Consider the following 14,155-nt stretch of genomic DNA (forward strand, 5'->3'; position numbering starts at 1 on the left):
CCCCGTCTGCCTCTCTCCACGTCCCCGTCTGCATCTCTCCCCGTCGGCCTGCATCTTTCTGTCTGTCTCTGAGTGTCCCACTATCCAAATGCGCAGGTGGAAAGAGTAGAGAGGAAATTTAAATCTTTGTTTTATCACATTTGCCTCCGCAGAGAGCCACAGCAGTACCGGCAAGGAAAGCGGAGTACTTTGATTCAACTGAACCCGTCCAGAACAGAGTTTACAAGTCGCTGAAGGTCTGGTCCATGTTAGCAGATCTGGAAGAGAGTCTTGGCACTTTTAAGGTGATTAAATAATTAATTTGCTTATGTTGCCGGCTTTGCACGCCCAAAAAATTTGGCTTAATTGCGTTGTTTATTATTTTTGTGTTAGCACGCTGACAGAGTGGGATCCTGCTTGCTGCCAAACCCAAGGGGGCAGCACAATGTCAGAGGGGCCCCTGCTATAAAAGTTTCCATTGCCAGCTGCAGGCACCCTGGTTCAGGGAAGGTTTGAACATCCTTGACATCACAGGAGCCAGGCTGTTCAAACTTGGCCATACTCCTGTCCGGGTGTACGAGACAGCATCACTCTGCTGCTGAGACGCTTGGGGTCCTCCAGCGGCAGGGATGTGTAATCACAGGCTAAGTATCAAAACTATAATTGAACACAAGTGCGGAAAACCTCATCAAGCAAAACAAAAGCATTTGGATCAAAGCTGATGGGAAGCAGGGTAGCCGTCCCTTTAGAAGCCGATGTGGCAAATGGGGGAAAGAAAGACCCGTTGATCCGTCGTTGGAATCCGAGAATGGTTACGGCACAGAAAGAGGCCATTCAGCCTATCCTGTCGGCGCCGGCTCTCCGCAAGAGCAACTCACCCAACCCCATTCCCCCGCCTTATCCCAGTCGCTCAGCAAATTGCTTTCTCTGCAGATAATTATCCAATTCGCTTCTGAAAGCCTCCATAGGGCAACACGATAGCACAGTGGTTAGCACTGTGGCTTCACAGCTCCAGGGTCCCACGTTCGATTCCCGGCTTGGGTCACTGTCTGTGCGGAGTCTGCACGTTCTCCCCGTGTCTGCGTGGGTTTCCTCCGGGTGCTCCGGTTTCCTCCCATGAGTCCTGAAAGACGTGCTTGTTAGGTGAATTGGACATTCTGATTTCTCCCTCTGTGTACCCGAACAGGCGCCGGAATGTGGCGACTAGGGGCTTTTCACAGTAACTTCATTGCAGTGTTAATGTAAGCCTACTTGTGACAATAAAGATTTATTAGTATTGAACCTGCCTCCACTGCATTCCCAGGCTGAGCACGCCACATCCTAACCACTCGCTGCCCAAAAAAGCTGTTTTGCTCGGTGCGGATTAGCAAAAAAGAAATGTGCGTAATTTTTGTAATTATTGTCTTACCCGTGTTCTTTTTTTAACCGTCTATTTTCAAACCAGTCCACAAAGGCAGTGTACGACAGAATTATAGATCTCCGAATTGCCACACCTCAAATCATCATCAATTACGCCATGTTCCTGGAGGAGCACAACTACTTTGAAGAAAGCTTCAAGGTGCGTCACTGCTTTCCTCTCTGTTTTTGCACCTTTGCCGCGCTGGGCAAGTTTCATTCTGGCAGAAGTGTCAGGCCCGGAATGATTTGTAAAACTATGTGTAGGAGTTTGTTCCTTTGGAGTTTCAAACACGGTTGGCTTGCAGGCCAAGACGGGAGAATGCCCAGGCGATTTCGGAAAGAGTTTGGCTTCGTTCCTGAAAGAAGAGACCCTGGCCATTGTGAGAAGCATGGAATGCTTTTGCGCGGTGTTGACAATAGCCACAGGGCCCGTGGCATGATAGGACCAGCTGGGCTGAGAAGTGGCAGATGGAGTTTAACCCTGAAAAGTGTGAGGTTGTCCATTTTGGCAGGACAAATATGAATGCGGAATACAGGGTTAACGGTAGAGTTCTTGGCATTGTGGAGGAGCAGAGAGATCTTGGGGTCTACGTTCATACATCTTTGAAAGTTGCCACTCAAGTGGATAGAGCTGTGAAGAAGGCCTATGGTGTGCTCGCGTTCATTAACAGAGGGATTGAATTTAAGAGCCGTGAGGTGATGATGCAGCTGTACAAAACTTTGGTAAGGCCACATTTGGAGTACTGTGTACAGTTCTGGTCGCCTCATTTTAGGAAGGATGCGGAAGCTCTGGAAAAGGTGCAAAGAAGATTTACCAGGATGTTGCCTGGAATGGAGAGTAGGTCTTACGAGGAAAGGTTGAGGGTGCTAGGCCTTTTCTCATTAGAGCGGAGAAGGATGAGGGGCGACTTGATAGAGGTTTATAAGATGATCAGGGGAATAGATAGAGTAGACAGTCAGAGACTTTTTCCCCAGGTGGAACACACCATTACAAGGGGACATAAATTTAAGGTGAAAGGTGGAAGATATAGGAGGGATATCAGAGGTAGGTTCTTTACCCAGAGAGTAGTGGGGGCATGGAATGCACGGCCTGTGGAAGTAGTTGAGTCGGAAACATTCGGGACCTTCAAGCAGCTGTTGGATAGGTACATGGATTACAGGAAAATGATATAGTGTAGATTTATTTGTTCTTAAGGGCAGCACGGTAGCATTGTGGATAGCACAATTGCTTCACAGATCCATGGTCCCAGGTTCGATTCCGGCTTGGGTCATTGTCTGTGTGCGGGTTAGGTGAATTGGCTAATGATAAATTGCCCTTAATGTCCAAATTGCCCTTGGTGTTGGGTGGAGGTGTTGAGTTTGGGTAGGGTGCTCTTTCCAAGAGCTGGTGCAGACTCAAAGGGCCGAATGGCCTCCTTCTGCACTGTAAATTCAATGATAATCTATGATTAATCTAGGACAAAGGTTCGGCACAACATCGTGGGCCGAAGGGCCTGTTCTGTGCTGTATTTTCTATGTTCTATGTTCTAAACCAAGACGGTGTTTCCGGGAAAGCTAGAATGGAAAAATCTATCACAGCACATTTAGCACCCAATTCACAGTGGTGGGTTATAGTAACAATCGTGTTGAACCTCGCTGCTTCTGGCTAGTTGGAGTTGATCCCTCTGCTAAAAATACATCACCCCCTCATTACCTCATAGCTTGGAGTCTAAGGACGGTCCGATGCTCAGACAAGCTGCGTCTGGGGCATTGTAACTGCAGCGTTGGAATATAAGCTACCCAGGTTCTGAAGCAAATCGAGGCACAGGAGGATGCAAACGTCATAAATCCACATTCATTACAGATTTACCTAAGCACTTTATAGTCTTTATGATGTTTATGTCAGAGGAAGAAACAGCAATCAGGCACCCAAATTGCATTTTAAATGCCAATACACGTAATCCAGAAAATGACAAAGTAAATTAACTCCGTTTGCCTCCAATATTAAACGTTATGTCTCTTGCCCTCGTGCACGCTTTTATTGCTGTTTCCTAGCAACTCTTCAATTGAAAGCAATAATGGTTTAATGATGCTGAGTTTGTCGTTATGTGCAGTGTCATGCTTGATGTATCCTGCAAAATTGCACTTCCTGCTCCTTGATGTGTTGATGGGTAAATCAAAACAGTTAGAGCCGCACATTTAAACATATTACGTTTGCTTCACCGCCCCCCCCCCAAAAAAAACTGATGGTGCAATGCGGAAATGCGCTGGCCACTGTTAAACTGAATCACAGCAATCAGGAAGGCTACAGTTTTTATCCTTGTGTCTCTGCCACAACAGTGCAGCAGTCCATCAGCCCGGCACTTGAAGTTATCAGTTTAGATTTCCTCCTCGTGCCTTTAGACTGGGGTTCGAGCCAATGACCGTCTAACTAAGAGGTGAGAGTGCTGCCTGCTATCCCACAACTGGTGGGAAAGTGTCATTTCCTCTTATTTCACATTTGTTCAACTAAAATTACCTGAAATTCCAATTAATTTAATCATTAAATTCTCTGACTGCGTTGTGCTTTTGGTTTGCTTGATTCAAATCGTATGATTTAATTTATTTGAGTGAAAAGAAATCTATTTTGAATTCTGAGTACCTGAGAATTTTTCCCTTTCGGCTTCTCCGGATTAGTTTTGTACCCGTCATGTTAGGTGAAGTGCTGTTATTAATCTAAAATATAAAGCTAGTCTCAGTAATTGTGACCATCTAACTATCATTGATTGTTGGAAAAACCCCATCTGGTTCACAAATGTCCTTTAGGGAAGGAAATCTGCCGTCCTTACCCGGTCCTTACACCTACATGTGACTCGAGACCCACAGCAATGTGGTCGACTCATAACTGCCCCTCTGAAAAGTCCTAGCAAGCCACTCAATTCTCGGGCAATTAGGAATGGGGGCATCGAATGCTGACCTTGCCGGCCACATCTGCTTCCCACATATTGTTTGTCATCCTCCAGCCTGATTAGGCTGAGATACAGGGTGTATTCTCCGCTGCTGGTAGCGGAGTTTCCAATGCGGCGGAGAATTGACGTCGGGCACCAATCCCATTCCGATGCTCCGGACCCTGCCAGTGGCGGCAGCGAGCTACTCATCCCACGCCCGTGGGAGGATGCAAATGGGTCATTTGAAGCCCGATTCTCCACGCCTCCGTGATGCACCATTTTCAACGTGGACCTGACGCGGGGGACCCCATAGATGGTTAAGGGGGTAAGTAAGTAACGTAGGCTCCCCCAAAGTCCATCGGAGGATCCACCCCCACAACACAACCCCTGCCCATGCCCCAGCTCCCCCCATCAGATCCCACTGCCCCCATCAGACTGCCCATATCAGAGACCCCTCCCTTCCATATCATAGACCCTTGCCTGGAAGCTAGAGAGCAGTCCAGGCAGAAACCGTGAAAAATATCTGCTTTTTCACTTACCTGTCCCTTGCACCTGCTGCCTCAGACAGAAGTGTAGAAAGCAGGAGCTGTAACTTCATAGAAAGCCAGAACACGCAAGGCTTTAAACCTCCTCCGATCTTTTGATCTACCACGCATCTACACTTTCAAAGAGAAATAAGTAGCTTTTAGCAGGCTGTAATTGACAGGGTAATAGCTTCCAGACTGCCAGGTGTCTGGATTGTTTATTTTCATTCCCCTTCACACTTGAATGTATCTCGAGTACCCTGCTGTATAGCTAGCCATGATATTTATAAACATCTAGGAGGTAAGTGTTTTAACTTCCTCATGAGAAGGTTGTGATGAGCTGCCTTGTTGAACTTCTGTAGTCTGTATGGTATGGGTGTGCTAGCAGTGCTGCTTATAGTTAAGGTTGAGGGTGTAAAATAGTCCAGGGACCCATCTCAAATTCCTATTCAGTGACCCATGTGTGTGTGGACAGATGGGGACAGGACTGGGCTCAGCATTCCACAAGTGCACGGTGGCACAGTAGTTAGCACTGCTGCTTCATAGCTCCAGGGACCCGGATTCAATTCCGGCCTTGGATAACTGTGGAGTTTACACGTTCTCCCCGTGTCTGCTTGGGTTTCCTCCAGGTGTTTTGGTTTTCTTCCACAGTCCAAAGATGTGCAGGTTCGGTCGATTGGCCGTGGTAAATTGCCCCTTAGTGTCTACAAGGTTAGGTGGGGTCTACAAGGTTACGTGGGGCTACCGGGATATATATAAGCATGGGCTTAAAGTAGGGTGCTGTTTCCAAGGGCTGGTGCAGACCCGATGGGCTGAATAGCCTCCTGCATTGTAGGGATTCTATGATTCCATTCTATGATTTTAAGTACTTGGTTCAAATAGTTGACCTGTTGAGCTGGGTATTGAAGTGTGGTTTCCAATCCTACATACCAAGTAAAGGTGCAGCTTTTGGGAGCGAGCTTAATTGTCAGAAAATGGAGCAGCCTAAATAATTGTATCTGAAAACCTTTTCGCAAAGCTCCTCCTTGCCAGTTGGTACAGCTCTGAATTCTACCTGCTGGCCCCTCAGGGTCCATGTTGCTGCCTTCCTTGGTTGGCAGGGCAACAAATTGGGACAGCTGGATAAGGTGGAAGTTCCCATTGTCCATGGGCTATTTGCCCCATCTAACAGCTGTCAACACTGGCTGGATGTAATCTGTGGGTAACTGTACCCCTGGCACTGTGACCCTGCTGTTTGCTCCATTTCCTGGTGTCTGTGAATGTCTATATTTAATCACAAGCTGGAAAAAGCGACCTGTTTTGGTTTTGATCAGGCTTATCAGGGCACAATGGAACAATTCATTTGCTTATTTTACTTCCTGGCCCCGTCTGCCACCCAGTTTTGCATTGAGTGTTGCAAAGAGATTATACTAATAGTGTAGGCAAAAGCCAGGCGTGCAGACAATGGGACAGTTGATTGTTGCTCCATGGTGCTGACTAGCCATTGCTGGCAACACCAAAAATTATGCTCCAAAGATTTGCCCTCTACTCTGACTTCTCTTCCAGATCTTGAACCATGTGGCAAAGCGTTAATTCATTTTGGTTGTGTCCTTTTCTTGACAGTGTCTCTAGAATGTTGCCCCGTTAACAAATTTAGATCAGAATGACCGAGGTCGCAATTTACAGGCTGAGTTTTTCCGCACAGTCTCAGAATGGTTAGGGCGCAGAGGAAGGCCATTCGGCCCATCGTGTCTGCACCGGCTCTCCAAACAAGCATTATGATTTAATGCCGTTCCCTTCCTTTTTCCCTGTACCCTTGCACACCTCGGCTACGTGGTCACTTTCTCACTTATGCAAAAGGTAAGTTGTTGGCTCCTTGAAACAACAGTTATTGAAGCCTGAATTGACACCGTACCAGTAATCGTTTGTGACTGGGTGGATCGGGTTAGGCTGAATAGCCAAAAAGCATTCCCCAACCCACCCACCAACACTGTCAGTTCCTTTTCTCTCAAATGGCCTGTGTTGCAGGAGAGGGACTAACTTAAAAACACTGTAAAGACGCTCTAAAGCTCTCCCCGAAACGCAGCAGTATTGACATTAATAATGGGCCTGGGGAGCTGCCAATCGTTCAAAATGGCGACCACGTTTCCATCAAGCTGCGCGACGCTTTGAGTCACAGCGTCTTAATGATGAGGCGGCAGAGACGGACAGGAAAGGAAGCAGATCCTGTGCTCCGGACCCCACTACCCCGTTGAGACATCCTGCCCCATGTGCTCCCAGGCCTGTCCAGACAAGTGGCAGAGACCTGAGTAGGCGTCATCCTCACTCACATCGAGGGACAGCTGATGTGGAGCGTTGGCCTGTCATGTCGGATAAATCGACATCCTCATGCCTGGCGGAAAACCTGAGCAGTTGTCCACCGGTGAACCGAACATGATTTAGAGCGCTGCAACTTATGCCACCCTCTTCATATGTAAATGCTAACATGCTCGGGGCTAACCAGGTCACTAGCTTAGAGAATGGATCCTGTAACTACACAGGGACATGCCAGTGATCTAATCAGAGAATCAGGTGGTTTGGCTCAAAATGCAAAACTGGAGTAATATCTGACCATCATCACGCCCTGAGGTTAGGCTGCAGCCTGCGCATCACGCCCTGGCATTTGATATTTTACAATCTAACGCGTGGCCTCTTTTGTGGGAGGCTCATTTCTGTTTTTGGTGGATGTTGGTTCTGGCACAAGCTAATTTTCACTCACTCACTCCTGCATCTTGCACTTGGAGGTCCGCAACAGAAGCCAAATGATGTATGATTGGCCAGCCGCGCATAACCAGGGGGAGCATGTAAATCCCAATAGTGGGGGAGCCCAGAACAATGGGGGGAAATAACCTTAAGATTAGAGTTGGGGACGATTCTAGGAAGCAGTTCCGATCTCGAGGTGTATTGGAAGTCAGGAACCCGTTCCCCAAAAGAAGCTGGCCAGTCGAGCTCAACTAAACATTTCGAAGTGAGGTGGATAGCTTTTTGTTCGGCAGGAATACGAAACGTTATAAATCTATGGCGGTTAATTGGAGTTAAGATACGTTCAAACTGTGGTGTAATTAAATGATAGAACAAGCTTAGGGGCTGAATAGCTGCTATCCCTATATTTGCAATGTTGAGGAATGAATTCTAGCAAAAAGGCTTTAAAAGTGTATAATGCAAAGCACTGTGGTCAAGAAATACTTTACTGCATAAGACCATAAGAAATAGGAACAGGATTAAGCCATTCAGCCCCCTCAAGCCTGCTCCGCCATTCAATAGGATCATGGCTGATCCAACATTCCTCATGTCTACTTCTGCCCTTTCTCTGTAACACTTGATTCCCTGACTGATCAAGAATCTATCTCAGCCTTAAATATACACAAGGACCCTGCCCCCACAGCTCTCTGAGGCAAGGAGTTCCAAAGACTCTCAACACTCAGAGAAGAAATTCCTCCTCATCTCAATCTTATATTGCCCCCCCCCCTTTATTCTGAGATCTGCTCTCTAGTCCTAGACTCCCCCATGAGGGGAAACATCCTCTCAGCATTTACCCTATCAAACCCCTTAAGAATCTTATGTGTTTGAATGAGATCACCTCTCATTCTTCTAAATTCCAATGAGTAGAGCTCACAAGACAATCCCTCCAAACCAGGGATCATCCCAGTGAACCTTCTCTGAACCGCCTCCAGTGAGGTGAGGCCAGAATTCACCGGCCGTTGGCATTTTCTTTTCCCGACGGCAGCGGACCCCCGCCCGCGGGTTTCCCGGCGGCGTGGGAGGGGGGGTCTTCAATGGGAAAACCCGTTGACAAGCGGCGGGAAGAGAGAATCCCGCCAGCAGCGAATGCCGCGCCGCCGAGAAACACGGGCTGGGGGAAACCGGAGAATCTTTCCCCAAATAAGGGGACCAAATCTGCTCACCGTACTCCCGATGTGGTCTCACCAGTACCTTGTCCAGTTGCAGCAAGACTTCCCGACTCTTATATTCCAATGTGTCAGTGTGGTCAAGAAATACTTTGCTGCATGTTACTTATGAGTAGAGCTGAGGAGACTGGAACAGACGGTTGGGCACCATCACTAGGCAGGGTCCACCACCCCCACCCCAACTTTTCTGATTACCACCTCAATTAATTTTGCCAAGCCGGTTTAAACCCCAGTTCATTAAGTTAGCCTTCCAGCGGAAACTGGAGGAACAGCAGCTTGTCATCCGATTGGGCCCTTACAGCCTTTTGGACCCAACATCAGGTTCAGCAACTTCAGACTCTGTCCTTCATTTGATGTTGCACCCCCTCCCCAGTCCCAGCCTGTAACTTGTTCTCATCATTTCTGTTTGCAGACTGCACTGAACGTTTATCCTGCTATGAGCCCATTCTGCTATTTTGCTTCCAGACAGTGCTGACCTTTATTCTGCTATTCGCACTCACTCTTTCCCAATCCTTTGTTTCTTTCACATTATCATTACCATCCTCTTTGCCACTCGTCCCGTGGCAACATTGCTATTTAATTTCCCCTGCCCTCTGACTTATCCCTGACTTGTTGTCCTACCCGCCAACAGCATAAAATCCATCACATTTCTAAATCTCTTCCGTTCCGAAGAAGGGACTGGAAACATTAATTATGTTTCTTTCTCCGCCGATGCTGCCAGACCAGTTTTTCCCCAGCACTTTCTGTTTTTATGATTTATATTAATCCTGTGAGCGTGAACATTTGTGGAACTGCAGGCTTGATGCTAGTTTTTGATTCACAACATCCATTATTTGATTAAAATCACAATGCCTGGAAGACTAACATTCTGATTTCTGTTGTGACACTGTTGAGGATAGAACCATACACCACAAAAGCCGGTTTAGCTCACTTGTCTGGACAACTGGTTCAGGATGCCGAGCGAGGCCAGCAGCGCGGGTTCAATCCCCGTACCGGCTGAGGTCATTCACGAAGGCCCCGCCTTCTCAACCTTGCCCCTCGCCTGAGGTGTGGTGACCCTCAGGTTAAATCGCTACCAGTCAGTTCGCCCCCTCAAAGGGGAAGGCAGCCAATGATCATCTGAGTCAATGGCGACTTTACCTTACCGACACCACAAAAGGAGGCCATTCAGCCCATTATTCCTATTCAGGATAAGCCAACCCAATTTGACATTGTTCTGTTATGACCGGCCAATGAATTCTTCGGGTTGTTGTACATAATAGTTCCCTCCCCAATCAGGAACAACCATAGGTTCGCCCCAGGAAGAATGGATGGAGGATTTCAGAGCTGGTTCCAGTTGGGAATTAGGAAGGTGGGAGATTTATTTATAGATGGGACTTTTGCGAGCTTGGGAGCATTGGAGGAAAAGTATAAGTTGCCCCGGGGAAATTTCTTGAGATATATGCAGGTGAGGGCATTTACTAGACAACAGGTGAGGGAATTTCCGTTGCTCCCGACACAGGGGATACAGGACAGGGTGCTTTCAGGGGTGTGGGTCGGAGAGGGCAAGGTGTCAGAGATTTACCGAGAGATGAGGGAAGAGGGGGAGGAGTCGGTGGGCGAACTAAAAGGAAAGTGGGAAGAAGAACTAGGGGAGGAGATAGAGGAGGGTATGTGGGCTGATGCCCTAAGCAGGGTAAATTCCTCTTCCTCATGCGCCAGGCTTAGCCTGATTCAATTTAAGGTGCTACATAGAGCACACATAACGGGAGCAAGATTGAGCAGGTTCTTTGGAGTGGAGGACAAATGTGGGAGGTGTGGCGGGAGCCCGGCAAACCACGCACATATGTTTTGGGCATGCCCGGCACTGGAAGGGTATTGGAAGGGAGTGACGGGAGTGATTTCGCGGGTGGTGAAGGCCCGGGTCAAACCAGGCTGGGGGTTAGCTCTATTTGGAGTTGCGGAAGAGCCGGGAGTGCAGGAGGCGAAAGAGGCCGACGTTGTGGCCTTTGCGTCCCTAGTAGCCCGGCGCAGGATCCTACTCATGTGGAAGGAGGCGAAACCCCCCGGACTGGAGGCCTGGGTAAATGATATGGCGGGGTTCATTAAACTGGAGCAGATAAAGTTTGCCCTGAGAGGATCGGCTCAAGGGTTCACCAGGCGGTGGCAGCCATTTCTCGACTACCTAGGGGAACGTTAGAGGGAAGACAGATGACCAGCAGCAGCAACCCAGGGGGAGGGGGGGGGGTTAGTTTAGGTCAAAGATAAAGGGGTTTTGTTACTTGTGTATTGTTTAAAATTTCTGTATTGTTATTGTTGCGTTTGCTTTGTAAGAGGGGAAAAATTGTTGTTTGGGAAAAAAATTTCAATAAAACATTTATATAAAAAAAAAATAATAGTTCCCTCGCTAAACCGTGAGCCCAGGGGAAATATTTTATGTTGGTTGCAGAAGACTGCCCCTCCAGTTTGCATTGGGGCATTGCAGCAGGCCAAGGGTAGAGCAAAGGGGAGACCATTTAAGGGGAAGCACATGAGGGAGAAAGGAGTAGAAGTAAATGTTGATAGCGTAAGATGAAGAGGGGTGGGAGAAGACCCATGTGGAGAGTAAACACCAGCATGGATCAGTTGGGCTGAATTGCCAGTTTCTATCCCCTACGTTCAATATAAACTGATGTTTTAGCGCGCATGGTGTGTTTGGTCAGGCTTTGAATGAGGCGGCATCAGAGTGGGCCAGTCCTGCTGTTCCATGGATGGACATTTTCTGACGCACGTCAATTGTTAGCTCAACACCTTTAGGGTACCTTGTGTGGCAATTGGATGCAAGAAGACCGGCTTGCCTTTCTTCCTGCAGAGCCCAGTGTGACGCCATTTGCAGTGCCTCCTCCGCTGAGCTCAGTTACCAGCATCCAGAGCGAGGATGGGGCTGGTCTGTGTGGCTCAGTATCTCGCAGTTCATCAACTAATGGCGCGGAAGGGTCTCTTCACCCTGCGTAACCCAACTCTGCTTTGTTTTTGCAGGCTTACGAGAGAGGGATCGCCCTATTTAGGTGGCCCAACGTGTATGACATTTGGAACACTTACCTCACCAAATTCATCGATCGGTACGGTGGGAAGAAACTCGAACGGGCGCGCGACCTCTTTGAACAAGCTCTTGACAGATGTCCACCGAAATTTGCCAAAAGTTAGTCCTTACAAACTTGACCTTTTGACTCTTGTCGTTCAAGATTGCGGTCAGCAACCCGATTGAAGCCCTTTGCAATGAAACACGGCTCCCGTTGAACTCTACCAGCCTCTGCAAAAAGCGTTTCCAGAGAACTCCACAAAAAACGTCAACTATTTTTTCGTTTAGCTTTTGCTCCCAATTTGTGACAAATTCTCTAGATGTGACCATAATCTCGTGGGCTTCAAAAAAAAAACTGACGGGGCATTTTGCTTTTGCATTACAGTGAGACGTTTTGCGGGTATAAAATTGTAGATTAGTTGTAAGATTTGGATGAGCTACACATACGCATTCCATTACTGAGTTCAGGCAGTAAGCCTGGCCCCTGGCAATAGGACTGATTCTGCGTACCCAGGCGTGATTGGAAAGTTCAGAACTATGTTTCAGATTCCCAACACAACTTTTGAAATGTGCTAACAATCTGCATCGTGCCCCTCCTGAACTGTGGTGGGTAACCAGCTTCATCATTGTGCCTTATGTTTGGAGCTGTTCCAGTACCATATCATAAGGGTGACAAAGCTTCTAGTCTTGAGACGGTGACTACATTCTTCAGCCCTTTGTCCCAATCTTGTACCTCCATGTTATCTGCATTCATTACATTGGAACAGAATTAGGCCACTCAGCCCCTTGAACTTATTCCACCATTCGATGAGATCATGGCTGTATCTTAACTCAGTGTGTCTGCCTTGGCTCCATTTCCTTCTATAACCGCATCTAGCAAAACTCTTATCGATCTCTGATTTAGATGTTAATAGATGCTCTAGCACCGTCAGTTTTTTGTGAGAGAGAGATCCACGCTGCCCCTTGCTTGAAGAACTGACCCCGGACTCCTCTCCTGGGTGGCCTCGCTCCCCATTTTTAGGTTTACTTTTTCTTTCCTCCTTCACTTGTAAACTAGCTTCTTCTGCCGTTCTCTGCCTGAAGCCAGGACTGCCCCACAGCACCACGACCTCCACCACGAGCAGGGTGGGGAGACAGACCCCGAGTCCATCTCCGCCAGGACGGCGATCGAGCCCGGTGCTGTTGGCATGGTCTGACCCATCCTGGCCAACCCCCCCAAAGGTGTCCGAAGTTGCTCTGACAACACAAACGTTTTACATGCACGCTGTAGCCTGGAGCAATGGATAGTGAGGGTAGAGGTTCTTTCTATCACATGGCGGCACAGTTGCATAGTGGTTAGCACTATTGCTTCACAGCGCCAGGGGCCTGGGCTCGATTCCCGGCTTGGGTCACTGTGCGGAGTCTGCACGTTCTCCCCGTGTCTGCGTGGGTTTCCTCCGGGTGCTCCGGTTTCCTCCCACAGTCCAAAGATGTGCAGGTTAGGTGGATTGGTCACGATAAATTGCCCTTTAGTGCCCAAAAAGGTTAGGTGGGGTTACTGGGTTATGGGGATATGCTGGAGGTGTGGCCTTAGGCGATGTGCTCTTTTCAGGGGCCGGTGCGGACTCGATGGGCTGAATGGCCTCCTGCACTGTTAATTCCATGATCTATGACCAGGAATCTCTCCCACTTTAACCACCTGCAATTGGCATGTGTTGGAATGAATTTGAAGGTCAATAATCAACCTCTTTGGCCACGTGTAAAAATGCACCTTCCTTGGCCATCAGGTCCTGGGGTGGGGCTCGAACCTGGAGCTTCTGACTTAGCGGCAGGGATGCTAACCCACTGCCCCACAGGACCTCCAACTTGTAAATACAGCTAGCTTTTTCAATAACAAAAACCATGCATTTTATGCTTTGCTCCTGATACCGTTCTATTTCAGCATACATTCTCTTGCTCTCCTCTGCCTTCCTTTATATTTTGTTTTATCTCCCCTCAGATTCTCTTGTCCGTCTGTAACATCCAGAGATGGTTCCCCTTCACACCCTCTTCTGGAACATCAGAAACTTGCAGTTCATCCCCACACTCGACTTCCTACACCCGATTCCATTTCCATTTGTGATTTGGTAGTTGGAAATACACATCCCATTCACAATAATGCAAACCTTTAGATTAATCAGGCAGTACAGTTTTGATTGTAACTACACGATCGGGTGTTTATATTTTAAACCATCCTGCCCCGTGACCGGGTGCACTTTTAGTTAGCTGCTGGATAGGTTGTCACAAAGCTGGGAGTTATCTAATCCAGATCTAGTTACTAGTTAATCAAGCGTTACCTGCTAATTGTGGGGTGTTAAAGTATGCATAAGTCGGTGAGCAATATGTGCCTTAGCCATTAGCATC

At 47.9% G+C, this 14,155-nt stretch overlaps 1 protein-coding gene across 2 annotated transcripts in view; it reads left to right on the forward strand.

The window, feature by feature from the left end:
* xab2 (XPA binding protein 2) overlaps positions 1-14,155 on the forward strand; it is a 68,277-nt gene that overhangs the window by 38,298 nt on the left and 15,824 nt on the right. For both annotated transcript variants that reach the window (XM_072491071.1, XM_072491072.1), the window contains 3 exons: positions 153-284; positions 1,424-1,537; positions 11,731-11,893. In XM_072491071.1, coding sequence (XP_072347172.1) covers positions 153-284; positions 1,424-1,537; positions 11,731-11,893 — 409 coding nt within the window. The remainder of the gene's footprint in view (positions 1-152; positions 285-1,423; positions 1,538-11,730; positions 11,894-14,155) is intronic.

This window comes from Scyliorhinus torazame, chromosome 27 (genome assembly GCF_047496885.1).
Source record: "Scyliorhinus torazame isolate Kashiwa2021f chromosome 27, sScyTor2.1, whole genome shotgun sequence".
NCBI lineage: Eukaryota > Metazoa > Chordata > Chondrichthyes > Carcharhiniformes > Scyliorhinidae > Scyliorhinus > Scyliorhinus torazame.